Genomic DNA, 13,374 nt, shown 5'->3' with positions numbered 1-13,374 from the left:
TCTTTAATCCTTTAATTCTTTTATCCTTCAATACTTTAATTATTTAATCCTTCAGTCCTTTAATTCTTCAATCCTTTAATCCTTCAATCCTTTAATTCTTTAATCCTTCAATTCTTTAGAATTGCTTAATCCTTTAATTTAACCCTTCAATCCTTTAATTCTTTAATCCTTCAATTCTTTAGAATTGCTTAATCCTTTAATTTAACCCTTCAATCCTTTAATTNCACTATTTTTATCAATTAAAAGGATTCAGTACATTTTCTTTTTTTTATAGATTTTGTATATCATTATATGTCAGGCAGATTTTCGTTTTAGAATGCCAGTGTATAGCCTGACAACAGCACTTGAATGAACTATTCCTAGGTGAGGAGTAGGAGGTCTTCAGATATACTTACAGAAACTTAGGTGAGGAGTAGGAGTAGGAGTAACTTACAGAAACCAAGGTGAGGAGTAGGAGGTCTTCAGATATACTTAACAGAAACCTAGGTAAGGAGTAGGAGTAGGAGGTCTTCAGATATAATTACAGAAACCTAGGTGAGGAGGAGGAGCAAGGGTCCTCAGATATTACTATGATTAAATTTGTCGAACACATAACATTGGTTCAGATATTAGATTAGAGATTAGAAATGACTATAATTCAATTTATATATAAGTTTTGATCTAACAACTTTAATTCTTCTCTGATGTCGTCTTCTTCACAGTCCCGTAGCTATAACAGGAGATGCTGCAGACATTCGATATTATCTTCTTCTTGATTGGTGACCGGTCCATATTCTTCAAATATGGCTCGTGGCGGGCTGTTTAGTATATCTAAAGAGAATTTGTCAGAGATATTTGAAATGTTGCTTCCAAAGTCGTTCTGTAGAGAATATGCAGATATCGATCCAATGTAGGAGCCTTCAGCCTTTCTGCAGTCTACATCTTGTGAACCTGATTCATGAATGATATGACCAAGATGGTCAACCTGACTGACCCAGGGCAACAAATATGTTGTAGGACTTGAAATATTCATGACTAATTTGTGACGCAGGTTCAGAATATTTCTCCATTAAGAAATTATGTAACGTGTGATTATGTTTAAGCCCTGGGTTTCCTGAGACGGTTCTACATGTGAGTGCGTCTAATAAGCATATTATTAGGATAGCTGAACAAATAGAGGTATATTTTTTTGCTAATTATTTTACTGCGTTACATCTTTTGACCCCCTAAGAACACATATTAGTATTGTGGGAGAGTTCTTTCTTATGACATACTTCACTTCATTTGGAAAGATTATATACCGATTATTCCAATAAAGTACTTTTTCTCAAATAAAAATGCAAATCTTTGGTAAAGCATGAAAAATCCTGTGTTTTATTTTATTTTATGATAGAGTTTACCATTAATATTTTAATTATATTTAACATAAAAAATAATTAGCAGAACGTTTAAGTTGTTCACCGCAACTGAATGGTGATAATTAAATCCTAATAATCTGTGTTAAGGTAAAGAAGATGGATAAAGAAGGGTTTGTCAGAGAACTAACTGCTGACAGGATAGATGAGTTCCCAGGTTAGAATTTTACTTATTTATGCATAGATGTTTGTGTTTTATTCGAAGATATCATGTCAGGGGAAACTGTAAATGAGTTTACAAAATATAATATAATTTAATTTATTTAGAAAGTGGCAGGGTTGGCCCACTTTCCATCTCCGATGTACAAAGATGCATTCTTCATGCCATACACAGGGAATAAGACTAAAAATTAGTAATTTAAATAAACTGAGTCTAAAACTAAAAAATGCGCCAAATCAAAGCTATAGCTTAAAATTAGGTTTGTAAAATAATGAGATACTACTTAAATAATAAACTTGCTCAATTTAATTCTGAAGGGAAATTTGAATTTCCCGGGTAAAATCTGAACCAATCAGAGAAAAGATATTACGTGATCATCGCTCATCAGCTGTTTTTTAACTTCACTTCAAATAATTTACGTAACCGAAAACAGTTACAGAACATGTTCCCAGTTGCAACCGCCGTTTTTTGGGTTTACATTCAACCATTAATTAAGTTAAAAATAAAATGTTAAATTTATTCAATCAAGGTTTTTTACTTTAAATATGTCGTTAAATTGAATGCCGCCTTCTCAGGATTGATTGATAAACAAATTGGGTAAATGCGAGAATTTAAGATTCTAACCCTGATTTTAACTCGTCGATTTCGGTGAGTTAAATATTTAAACCCAGAGTTAAAATTAGGTTTAAATAAAGTCAAGAAGTGGCATTCAAACTGAAAATTAAAATTTCGTTCTTTAGTTTTAGACATTTCGTTCTTTAGTTTTAGACATGTCGTTCTTTAGTTTTGGACATTTCGTTCTTTAGTTTTGGACATTTCGTTCTTTAGTTTTAGACATTTCGTTCATTAGTTTTAGACATTTCGTTCTTTAATTTTAGACATTTCGTTCTTTAGTTTTAGACATTTCGTTCTTTAGTTTTGGACATTTCGTTCTTTAGTTTTAGAATAATAAAACTTAGTTAAGATCAAAAATGCATGAATTATTCATATTATTCTCTTAGTAAATTGATTATTTTTAAACTTGGGTTCTCTATTAACGTAAGTAGCTTGCACATTACTGCTTCAGAAAAGAATCTAAAAAATTATCTGAAAAAAACTTGACATGCTAGAGAAACGATAAGATCTTCCACATTATTGAGCCGAATAGAGTTTAAAGGTATCGCTGTGAATCGGGCAAGGCCCTTTATAATATCGAAAATCTTAAAATCCCTTTAAACCTAACATTTCTAGAGAACCTTCGTTATGATCTTTAATTATTTAAATAGTAATTACGAATTTCTAGTTGTTATAGAGTTCATTTTGGAGTTGATATTATCAAATTACCCGGACATGGAAGTTCTGTTATGAAGAGGGCACCAGTTGTCTCCAGCTATGAGGTGAAATCTTTTCTTTTTCAAACTTCTTTTAGACTAAATAAAAATGTTTGTTAATCTTTAAATACAGTCATAATCAGAAAGACCCGGAATTGACCTACATTTAATCAGTCAACTTTACGATCTAATATAACAAATATGATGAAGCGATAATCACTAGATAGCTCTAGTCCTGCCCTGCCATTTCCAAAATGTGGTCGGTCTTTTTTGAGCATTTTAAATTGCCATTGAAATATATATAAAGTCATCTGATTAACTGTAATTCCGGATCTTTCTGGTTATGCCTGTATGATCAAATGGATCGTAAGATAGTCCTTATTAGTTATTAGGGGCGTAAACTTGAAGTTGTCCGGGGGAGCCTTAACCTTTTTAATTTTGCAGTAATAGAACTATGTATACGCCCTAGGATATTTCCAGATTTGGTGACAATAAATTAAATCCAATCGACTCAAAATATGATCATTTGATCAATGATCATGTAATCTTAATCCTAAATTGTATGTTCCAGGAGAAGCACTTGTTGACTCTGATCCCAACCCATGATCATGAGACGATCGACACCTTATACAAGAACTGGAAGAGAACATATTTCAGTTCACCAGTAGATCAGGAAAACAAAACCTTCATCAGTCTGAGATGGAATTTAAAGAATTTGAGCCGCGGTTTAAATCCGCCAAAACCCGGTTTAAATTAAGCGCCAGCTTAAATCTTGAAACGTTTGATACAATTTTAAGTGGAACCAACCATATTTAAACCGCGGCTTAAATTTAAACCGCCGCTCAAATTCTTTAAATTCGGCCACTGGTTTAATCATTTTTATTATTAAAAGACAACCCGTCAGTCGATTAAAATTGGGATACCGTCCACTAAAACAAAAACACCCATACAACCCTACCCACAGAATAAAGATTGTGAGAAGATGATTCTTTCCGTAACTGGCGGATTCGGACCGAACCTAGAATTATGCGTTTTAGAGTTTCCTTTTCAATAGGGGCAACAGTTTTTGTTATGTTAATTCATATTTTCTCAATCTCGTAGGGGGATGTCCTTGGTCGCTTTTCCATTTTAATTTTCCCAATCTGTTGTCACATTTATTTTTGTTCTTTAATAATTTCCCTTAAATGTTTGTTGACTAAACTCAAGAAAATTTAATATTTTTTATTGTTTAATACCAAGAAATATGTTCGTAGTCAAAGTAGATTAATACTAGAAAGAGAGTCCGGTTTTAAAAGATTTTTCTGATAGTTTTGTTGTAAAGATACGAGATTATTTTGGTGAAGGTGTGAGTTTATATTTCTCCTTTTCCTCCCTCTACACCAGGTTTCTCATCATAATTGCGCTCCTAGGGATCACGGAGTTCCTCAGTGAGAAATATTTAGGTCAAGCTTTTATACTTATTTTTTATGTTAATCTTTTCAAATATTCTGGGATAGATTTTATTATTATCTTAAGAGTAATGCTAATGCCTTGGAAATGTATCATGCATAATATAAGGCATATTCCTCATGCAAAATATGCAGTGCTTAGGATCCGGAGCCGTTGGATCCGCAAGATTTTGGCTTCCTGGATTCGGATCCAAGGGGCAAAATATCAACCAAAAACTACAAAAAAAGGCTTTTTTACTCTTAAAACTCAAATCTGAACTGTTGAAAAAAGAGAGATTATAAAATTTCATGATCTCTGAATGGTTCATTAAAGTTTTAGCATAAAAATAAGCGAAAAAAGAAAAAAAAAATTTGACAATTCTGCTTTGTTAAAAATATTTAGTAAATCTTAAAGAAATGTTCATGACCTGGATCCTGATCCGGATCGATTTTTTTCCAGTGCGGATCCCGGATCCGCATCCAAATTAAATGGATCCTTAGCATTTGAAATATGGATATCATTATATTTTAGATAAATTAATGCAATACAGTTTGTTGGGGGACCAGTTGGCACTTGGGCATGGCTATTTGTCCCAGCTTCTAGCAGCCGCCTCCCCCCATAAGATGGGGGGGGGCTATTTAATTAAAAATTGTATTCTTATTCTTAAAGGTATGGATCATGTGTATAGCAGTGTCGGATTTACTTTACTTAATATATTTGGTTTGGCACTCTACTTGGAGGTGAGAATTTTTTCAACGTTTCGACGAATTTTTTTGAAGTAAACTCAGTGACTTTTTAACAATTGCATGTAAAATAAGAACGTCTTCTTTTCCTAGTCATTTTATTATGGGTAGCATAGAAGAGAAGAATTTTCATCTTTCAAATTAGCAAGGAAGCTTTGTCATAAAATTTTTACTTACTTTAAAAAAATGTTGTTATGTCATAGGTTTGGAAGAGAACTAGTAATGAACAGTCTTACTTCTGGGGAACCACTGGCAAACTTAGGAACAAGATCCCTAGACCAGAATACAGGTACTTTCTGAATACTAGACCAGAATATAGGTACAGTCTGGTCCCTAGACCAGAATAAAGGTACAGTCTGAAAACTAGACCAGAATATATGTACAGTCTGATCCCTTGACCAGAATGCAGTCTGATCCCTAGACCAGAATACTTGTACGGTCTGATTCCTAGACCAGAATTTAGGTACAGTCTGATCCTTAGACCAGAATACAGGTACACTGGTCCCTAGACCAGAATACAGGTACAGACTGATCCCTATACCGGAATACAGGTACAGTCTGATCCTTATACCAGAATACAGGTAATAATCTGATCCCTAGACCAGAATACAGGTACAGACTGATCACTATACCAGAATACAGGTACAGTCTGATCCTTAGACCAGAATACAGGTAATAATCTGATCCCTAGACCAGAATACAGGTACAGTCTGATCCCTAGACCAGAATATGGAAAAGTCGGTAAGATGTATAAACATTATATTAATTCCTTATTACGTATAGATCTAATATACAGCTGAGGCTGAGATGTGTAATCTATATAATATAACACTCCGCGTATATATATGATAATTATAGCTGGAAAAATTTTTTTAGGAAACACATGGGTACCTTGGGGTAATATAGGCTACATAATTATAATTATTTTCTTCTTCAAAATTCGATTTTTTTCCAAAGTTCTTTTGAAATTCCACGGCCAACGCCGAGCACTTTAGCTTGTATCTTGTATGTTATGGATTAACTAATTGCTTGTGCTGTGTAGAGGAGATCTACGAATGAGTCCTATATCTGGTAAGGAGGAGATGTACTACTCCCCCAGTAAGACCATGAAGAAGGTGTTGATGGTCTCCGCCCCTCTCACCCTACTCTGCCTCAGGTAGGATGAATTCAATTTCGAAAAATCGAGAATAATAATAAGGCCTTATAAGGTGTACAACAGGGCAAAGAAAATGTTTCAGGAAATTACAAAATTAATTCTTTAAAATGGAAGATAATAAAATAAAGGTACAAAAAGTATAAATTCTCTAAAGTCGACAAAAGTTAAGATTATATTTTTTTAACGGAGCTAATAATTATTTAAGTATGTTATCATTACACATGTAATTTATTTCTGTTAGCATCTTAGATTTATGTATTAAAAGTCCCTACACACCCCTTAAACCAAGCTATAGCTTGATTCTGTTAATTCTAGTATAGCCTTGATGTTGATGTTTGCTTCCCTCTATGTTGAAGCGGAGCTCATCGTATACCTCACGGATCCGGAAACAGGAGAGATATATCCGGATATTTTCAGGAAAATCAACATTTTCTTAATTCAAAATTCACTCTTAAAGGGACAGTAAAGGAAAAATGAAAGGGGGTATAGGCTGAAAGCTAATCACTTTAGCTCTCGATCGTGACCCATGAAAGTTTTATCTGATGTTCCTATCTCGAGAAATTGATTTACAACTGTGTCAAATTTATACGAAAATTAATATATATACAATTTTGTATAAAAGTAGTGGGTTTAAATAGATCAAATTCAGCCAAAAAGCAACCAATCTGAAAACGTTAATATCCCCGAGAAAGCTAATTATTACTTAGGTTTACTCCAATTCTAATTTTATATTTGTTATTTCTATTTTTAATAGATTTAATTCATAATATTATTTACACGTCCGAATTGCTTGACCAGAAAATCCACCAATGACAGTGCAGTAAATTTGTCACGTGATACAGGCAGAGACACGTGATCAGTATACTGCTCTGCCATTGGTGATAGTTCTGGTCACGTGATTTAAGTTTAAGATTTTCTAAATTTTACATATATGAACTTTCGTATGATTTTAACACAGTTTTATATCAATTTCTCGAGATAGTAACATCAGATAAAACTTTCATGGGTCGCGATCAAGAGCTAAAGTGATTAGCTTTCAGCCTATACCCCCTTTCATTTTTCCTTTACTGTCCCTTTAAAAAAAATATTTGAATGTTATCTTATTCAATAATAATATTTTAATATTATTATATATTTTATAATGATGATATTTGTTGATTTTAGTTCAGTATTATCAAATATACCGTCCATAACCTACAGTTTGCTTATCATCCTCTTCAACTCTATTTATCTCAAGATCGCCAGAAAACTTACTATTTGGGAAAATCATAGGTATAGATATATTGTTTGATTTCCGACATCTTGTTTCGTTTTCCGACAATTTATTTCATTTACCTCCATTTTATTCAAGTCTTTAATTTTCTCACGTTTTATTGTCCATTTTATCATTATGTTTACTTCAGGACCCAAGAGCAGCATGATACTCACGTGACCGCAAAGCTGGTCGTGTTCGAGTTTGTTAATACATTCATAGCACTTTTCTACACTGGATTCTATCTTCAGGATCTCAAGTCCCTGAAGTAAGTCAAATAGTTGAAAAATTAATTAATTAATTAAGAATTAAGTTTTGTCACAAACTCAAATTTTCTTATCCTTGTATATTTGCAACCTGATGAGGTTAACCTGTGATATTTCAGCTTAGACTTTGTGACCTAACAGAATTCATAGTTTGAAATATATAAGATCCACGACAAAGATATAGGGATTAGAATATCAGAGTTTGTAGAAAAAAACTTTTTTTTAAGATCTAAATATTTTTATTCAGTAAAAAGTTAAATGCATACATTATTGATTAAGATTTGTACGATTACATATACATTTTATGTTTATCTCTGAACCACAGTTTTAGCTCCACCTCTACACCAGCTTGTAAACACTCCCTATATAATCCCAGAACTCGATGAGTAAAACTCATTGTCAAGTATGTTAACTAAAGGTTGTGTTTATCTCGCCCCATAGCAACAGCTGTAGGGGCCACCTTGGGGACAGGTATCATACCAAAGAGAGAGAGAGAGATAGGACCTTCCTGCTGAAATGCCGGTACTGAACTGAAAAAAACTTAATTTCTCTGTAATATTTCCACAAAAGCCTTGGTAAAAACGTGTTTTATTAAATATGTGTATATATTTGCTAAATAATAATATTTGTTAACAATCCACTTCACTAAATTTTAAAGTAACTTCTGTCAGGAGTTGATAAAAATTATATTATCAATTGATTACAAGAAACATTTTTAAATTTTTTACATCTTCCAAAAAGGGTCGTCAGCATTGATATGTGCTAGATAGTAGATATTACATCTGCTACTTGTATACGCCATTAAGAAGTCCATATTGTCTTCAAAATTTAAGAAAAAATATTTAAATGGTCAGAATTTTAGTTGATGATTAATCTAGATCCCAGCTGTTTACAACCTTGATGGTTCAGCAAGCTGTAAACCAAGTTCAAGAAGTTCTCATCCCATTCTTCCTTCATAAACCTAGCTCAGGTAGTAACTAACCACACAGTAGGTTCAATGACTTGTTATCCTGTTTAGCTCTTCATAAACCTAGCTCAGGTAGTAACTAACCACATAGTAGGTTCAATGACTTGTTATCCTGTTTAGCTCTTCATAAACCTAGCTCAGGTAGTAACTAACCACACAGTAGGTTCAATGACTTGTTATCCTGTTTAGTTCTACATGAACCTAGCCCAGGTTCAAGTCCTTTATATTTCTTCAATCTTGAAACTTAAAATATTTTGATTTCTTAATTTATAATTATTGTTAACGTTTGAATGTTCAGTGAGGTTGATGAGCAAAGTTTCAGCAAAACTAGGGATTAAGCAGAAGATCATTGAGAGGTTAGCAAATATTTGGAAATTTGTGTTTTATTAATTTATATTTTTGTAATTGTAGAAACGTTAAAAACATTGAAGAGTTAAGCTCGGAAGATCCAAGAATCCAGCCAGTGCTCCAGGATATTGGAGCTGACCATCTGGACTCCCTCCATGATGACTTTATGGAGCTCTGGCTCCAGTTTGGTCACGTGTTCCTATTCTCAGCTGTTTATCCCCTCGCTGCTGTCTTAGCATTATCTAATAATATTACAGAACTCTGGGCGGACAGGTAATAAGGTTTTCAAGTCGAAACATTTCTATTATTTTATATCTAGCATGGTAGCAGAAAAACTTGCTGTTGCCATTGCCCATTAGTCTTAAAATTTCGCGGTTACATTGCAGTTGTCTGTGTAGTGTATAGTGATTGTCTTCATTCAACCTATTTTTCAAATTCCAAAAATAATCATCCCTCGGCAAAAAAATGAACTCCTGCGTAGATGTGTCCTGTATCAGACGAATGGGCGAATTTAACATTTTTACATCTCAAAATTTTTCGGTTTTCAACGTTTCTTGGATTCTTTTTAAAGATCGTCCAACACTCCGCAAAACTGGCCTCCCGCGTCAAATTGATAAATCTGATAGCTATGCCATCTATCCTTTGTTACCAAAGTGGGAATTTGTAAGATTTTAGATTTTTTATATCTGATTTTGAGTAGCACGGTTTGGCCAGCTATAAAATAAAGTTAATTATTGATATTTGATCATTTTCTTGTCCAGGTACAAGATGTGTAGGTTGACCCGTAAACCTCGGCCTGTATCTGTTAGGGATATTGGAGCCTGGTACACCGCCTTCAAACTTATAGGTCGGATATTCAGGGGCATATTCAGGAGTTTTCATTGGGGGGGGGCAGCAGTCGGCACCCGTTGGGTAACAAAAAAAAACCTGAAAATCCTTAATTTTCACTGATTGAGGAGATGGCTTCTAGCCCCCATAGCCCCCCTCCCTGAGTACGGTTTTGTATTAGGATAAATTTTTTACAAAAAGATTTAAACCGAGCTGGGAAATTTGTGTTGGATACTGCTAATCCCGATCGCTTGATCTCGATATCTACTATATGGACACTTTTAATTCGAAGATAAATGTTTCATCTTTTCATTTAAGTTATTTTTCCTATGATCAAAGATTCCTTCATTCTTCTGTTCTGACTGGGTTCGATTACCATGCGGCATATCGAATAATCTGCAGATTAACAAAAGATCGAAATCAAGCATTTAACTCGATATCCACAAAACAAGAGATCCCAGCTCTGATCGAATAGACGATTATATTGTCTATCACAATTTGTTAAAGTTCACTTTTCTGGCAAAATCTTCTTATTCTATTATTTAACCTGTCCTACCATATTTTGGAATAAAAATAGTGAATATTATTATATCAGGTATGCTGAGTGTTTTGACGAACTGCTGCTTGCTGTCCCTTGACTTGAAGAGTAGGACCGAGGTTTCCTGGTTCTCCTCCGACCTGTCCTGGTTCTTGTTCTGGGTCCTGGTGGAGCACATTCTGCTCTGTATATTCCTAGGCCTCGATACTCTTATCAGTGATGTTCCTCGTCATGTGAAGATGGAACAGGATAGGACCGAGCATCATTTTAAGCAGCTCTCTATCAAACAAAAACAAGAATAAGACGGAGCATTTTTAAAAGCAGCTCAAAAACAAGAAAATCACGAAGCATCATTTTAAGCAGCGCTATATCAAAATAAAACTAGGATAGGACGGAGCAATATTTTGAGCACCCAACTATTAATAAAACAGGAATAGGAGGAAACTGTTTAAAACTAAACCAAAAATATAAATGAGCATCATTTTCAGCAGCTATCTAATTTATCAAACAAAACACAAGGGCAGGACGAAGCATCATTTCAAGCAGCTATCAATTAAACAAAAACAAGAAAACCACGGAACATTCTTTTAAGCAGCTCTGTATCACACTAAGCCAAGAATAAGAAGGAGCATCTTAAAAAGCAGCTCTTTAACGAATAAAAACCGAAATAGACCGGAGCGTCATCTTAAGTAGATTTTCAACAATATGTTAGGATTGGGAAGAGTCGATAAATTGAAAACAAATAATATATTTTTTATTTCATCACATGTAACATGTAACAAAATAAATATTCATTCTAATTCTTAAGATTGTGCCATAGCATCCAATCCGTCCATTTGCTGCTAGTATATATTTAGTGTGCATGTAAGCTATTTAAGCCATATTATAAAATTTATAATAAAGCTATAATTTTTTCATGTGTATTTTTAAATTTAGGGCGATTATATCATAAGTTTTACGCAATATTTGTGTTTTCAACCCGCGTGCTAAAACCCTTAAAACTTGTTTAAGTGACCCGTGTATCGAAAGAAAAGCTTTAATTACGATTGAACTATTGGTGCTATCATTGTGTAATTATGTACTTCATTGTAAATTTTTCTCTGGTTTCTCTGTTTGTTTTGTGATTTTAACTTAGTTTTATTTAATAAAATCTTTGACCTTGATTAAATTACCGAAACCGCATAACTTTTAAGACAATATGTTTAATCGTAACCTTGTATTTAATGTGTTTATGTGAGAATTAGAAACAATGCATGTAGCAATGTGTCAAGATTCAGGAAAGAAGAAATGGGAAGTTCTGGCGTTTATTTCGGTGGATTTTCTAGAAGCGATTTGTAGATCTTGACAAGGTGAGCTAGATAATTGCTGCAATTTTCACAGACCTCAATCTAATCTTAAATTAGCAATTTGAAGGATCGCTATTGGTGTACTAATAGATTACTATGTGCATTGTTGTATTTTTTGTAAATCATTGATTTAAAACAGTTAAATATCCTTCCTGTTTTGCGTTTTAAATCCCCTCAATTAATGCAAGTGCGGGTTTCAGTTTTTTATTAATGTTGGGTTAGTTTTATTAATATAGACCTAATTCTCTTGCATTATTTTTCTTTAAACTCCTTTCGGTTTTAATGTGCTAAGAGCTTTTATTTACAATCTTTTTATTTCAAATTTAATTTTTTTCGTCCATGAATTTGAATCGCACTACTTTTTCTTAAGAATAAGAATTCACGTTGCAATATTATTCATCCCCGGCCTCCTCCCCCCACTCCTGATTTGTTAGGGTTAATTTGAACAAGATATGCATGTGTTATCTAATAGATAAACACTCTCTAGTTTTCCTCAGTAGTTCATATTAAATGTAAACACTCAAACATTCAAAATTAGATTTCAAGTTTATGATTAATGCTAAAAACAGAATATATCCTTCGAAATATGAAATTATATATTTAGACTATTAAAAGTTTTTTTATTGGTTGAGATTTAAAATCCTGTCATTTTCACCTTTTACGTTTTATCCAATTTCAATTCTCTTTCCTTTACCTGATTGTTGGTTAGCAAGGAGCGCAAGCAAAATCTTATGTTTTAGAATAGTAAGAACTATAATTACAGGCTTACTCAAAAGGATGAGACTGTAAAGACGACCGGAAACTCTTATGGTGACGATCTCAAGGTTAATTAAGTCTTGTTAAAATATAGTCTTTAAAGGCGTTTAAAATGCTTCGGCAAAGAAAGACAAGTTTACAGTTGAAGAATGAATGTAAGGAGATAGACCGCACAAATTCAGTACAATTTCGGCGCTAAAATATCATCCTTTTTAGGTAACCCTGTAGTTAGTTTTATTCTTATACTGTGAGTTACATAACGTGTGCTTGAATGTTTTAAAATGTAAAAAATTACAGAATTTTAAATATTGTTACCACTGTAGAATGGTGAATATAGTACTAATGGGCGTGTCAGGAAGTGGGAAGACTAGGGTGGGCGGAGAACTTGTTCAACAGTTGGACTTTACATTCAAGGATGGAGACGATTTTCACAGGTATTGGTCCATTGGATAGTTAAGAGTACCAGAGTAAAATGAAGGTATGAAACCTCTGATCCAAATACACTGTGATCTAAAGGTCTAAAGCTCTCAAGCAAAATTTGATAATAATTTTGTCAATTTCTTCTTAAAAACCGAAGCTAACAACAAGTGCTCTACAGTGCTAAAAGTTCATGTACAGACATAAGTGAGTTAGCGGTAAAATCAATGCCCAAGGCGTTGCGACACTTCAAAGTTGACACTGTCTTAAAAATTGATGAGACTTTTTATAAGCAGGCTGAATTTATGTGTACATAACTTTGTACTGGTTCACGTACGTTTCAAACATAACTCCTCTTATTGAAGAGTTATCATGAGAAGAACTAAATGCTAAGAATTTCTAACATACCGGTTAATGGGGATGGTGGAGTTGGCACATTTGATCTAGGGGGGGGGGGGCCCCCCT

General features: G+C 33.6%; 2 protein-coding genes across 6 annotated transcripts in view; both read left to right on the top strand.

Annotated features, from left to right (window-relative positions):
- The first annotated feature begins 465 nt into the window (after positions 1 to 465).
- LOC111697924 (anoctamin-10) lies at positions 466 to 11,305 on the top strand. Of its 4 annotated transcripts, none has more exons than XM_023468076.1 (18): positions 466 to 486; positions 1,083 to 1,158; positions 1,485 to 1,551; positions 1,662 to 1,728; positions 2,837 to 2,930; positions 3,436 to 3,537; positions 4,186 to 4,306; positions 4,962 to 5,032; positions 5,239 to 5,324; positions 6,078 to 6,191; positions 6,507 to 6,608; positions 7,356 to 7,463; positions 7,595 to 7,711; positions 8,588 to 8,679; positions 8,975 to 9,032; positions 9,088 to 9,297; positions 9,786 to 9,871; positions 10,448 to 11,305. In XM_023468076.1, exons 3-18 carry the CDS (start codon positions 1,494 to 1,496, stop codon positions 10,690 to 10,692), a joined length of 1,731 nt encoding a protein of 576 aa, XP_023323844.1. In that variant the 5' UTR covers positions 466 to 486; positions 1,083 to 1,158; positions 1,485 to 1,493; the 3' UTR covers positions 10,693 to 11,305. The 4 variants fall into 4 exon arrangements, with proteins under 4 accessions (XP_023323844.1, XP_023323845.1, XP_023323843.1 ...); XM_023468077.1 differs by lacking the exon at positions 466 to 486 and adding an exon at positions 513 to 534 and having other exon boundaries at positions 2,846 to 2,930; XM_023468075.1 differs by lacking the exon at positions 466 to 486 and adding an exon at positions 513 to 534.
- Positions 11,306 to 11,633: 328 nt separating this feature from the next.
- LOC111697926 (probable gluconokinase) overlaps positions 11,634 to 13,374 on the top strand; it is a 6,304-nt gene continuing 4,563 nt past the window's right edge. Inside the window, exons 1-3 of one of the 2 annotated variants that reach the window (XM_023468079.1) lie at positions 11,634 to 11,739; positions 12,500 to 12,560; positions 12,816 to 12,926. In XM_023468079.1, the coding sequence (XP_023323847.1) occupies positions 12,544 to 12,560; positions 12,816 to 12,926 (128 nt within the window). In that variant the 5' untranslated portion in view covers positions 11,634 to 11,739; positions 12,500 to 12,543. The remainder of the gene's footprint in view (positions 11,740 to 12,499; positions 12,561 to 12,815; positions 12,927 to 13,374) is intronic. The other variant, XM_023468080.1, reaches the window with a different exon arrangement.

The sequence above is a fragment of the Eurytemora carolleeae genome, unplaced genomic scaffold, assembly GCF_000591075.1.
Source record: "Eurytemora carolleeae unplaced genomic scaffold, Eaff_2.0 scaffold51, whole genome shotgun sequence".
NCBI lineage: Eukaryota > Metazoa > Arthropoda > Copepoda > Calanoida > Temoridae > Eurytemora > Eurytemora carolleeae.
The sequence above is the reverse complement of the archived record's forward strand: the minus strand, read 5'-3'. Positions and strand labels throughout refer to the sequence as shown.

What these genes read in the sequence shown, in the direction of transcription:
- LOC111697924 (XM_023468076.1), top strand. Translation starts at nt 1,494, where the DNA reads ATGGATAAAGAAGGGTTTGTCAGAGAACTAACTGCTGACAGGATAGAT. An exon ending in GTTTGGCACTCTACTTGGAG is followed by an intron (nt 5,033 to 5,238) that starts GTGAGAATTTTT and finishes GTTATGTCATAG; the next exon opens with GTTTGGAAGAGAACTAGTAA. An exon ending in ACTATTTGGGAAAATCATAG is followed by an intron (nt 7,464 to 7,594) that starts GTATAGATATAT and finishes TGTTTACTTCAG; the next exon opens with GACCCAAGAGCAGCATGATA.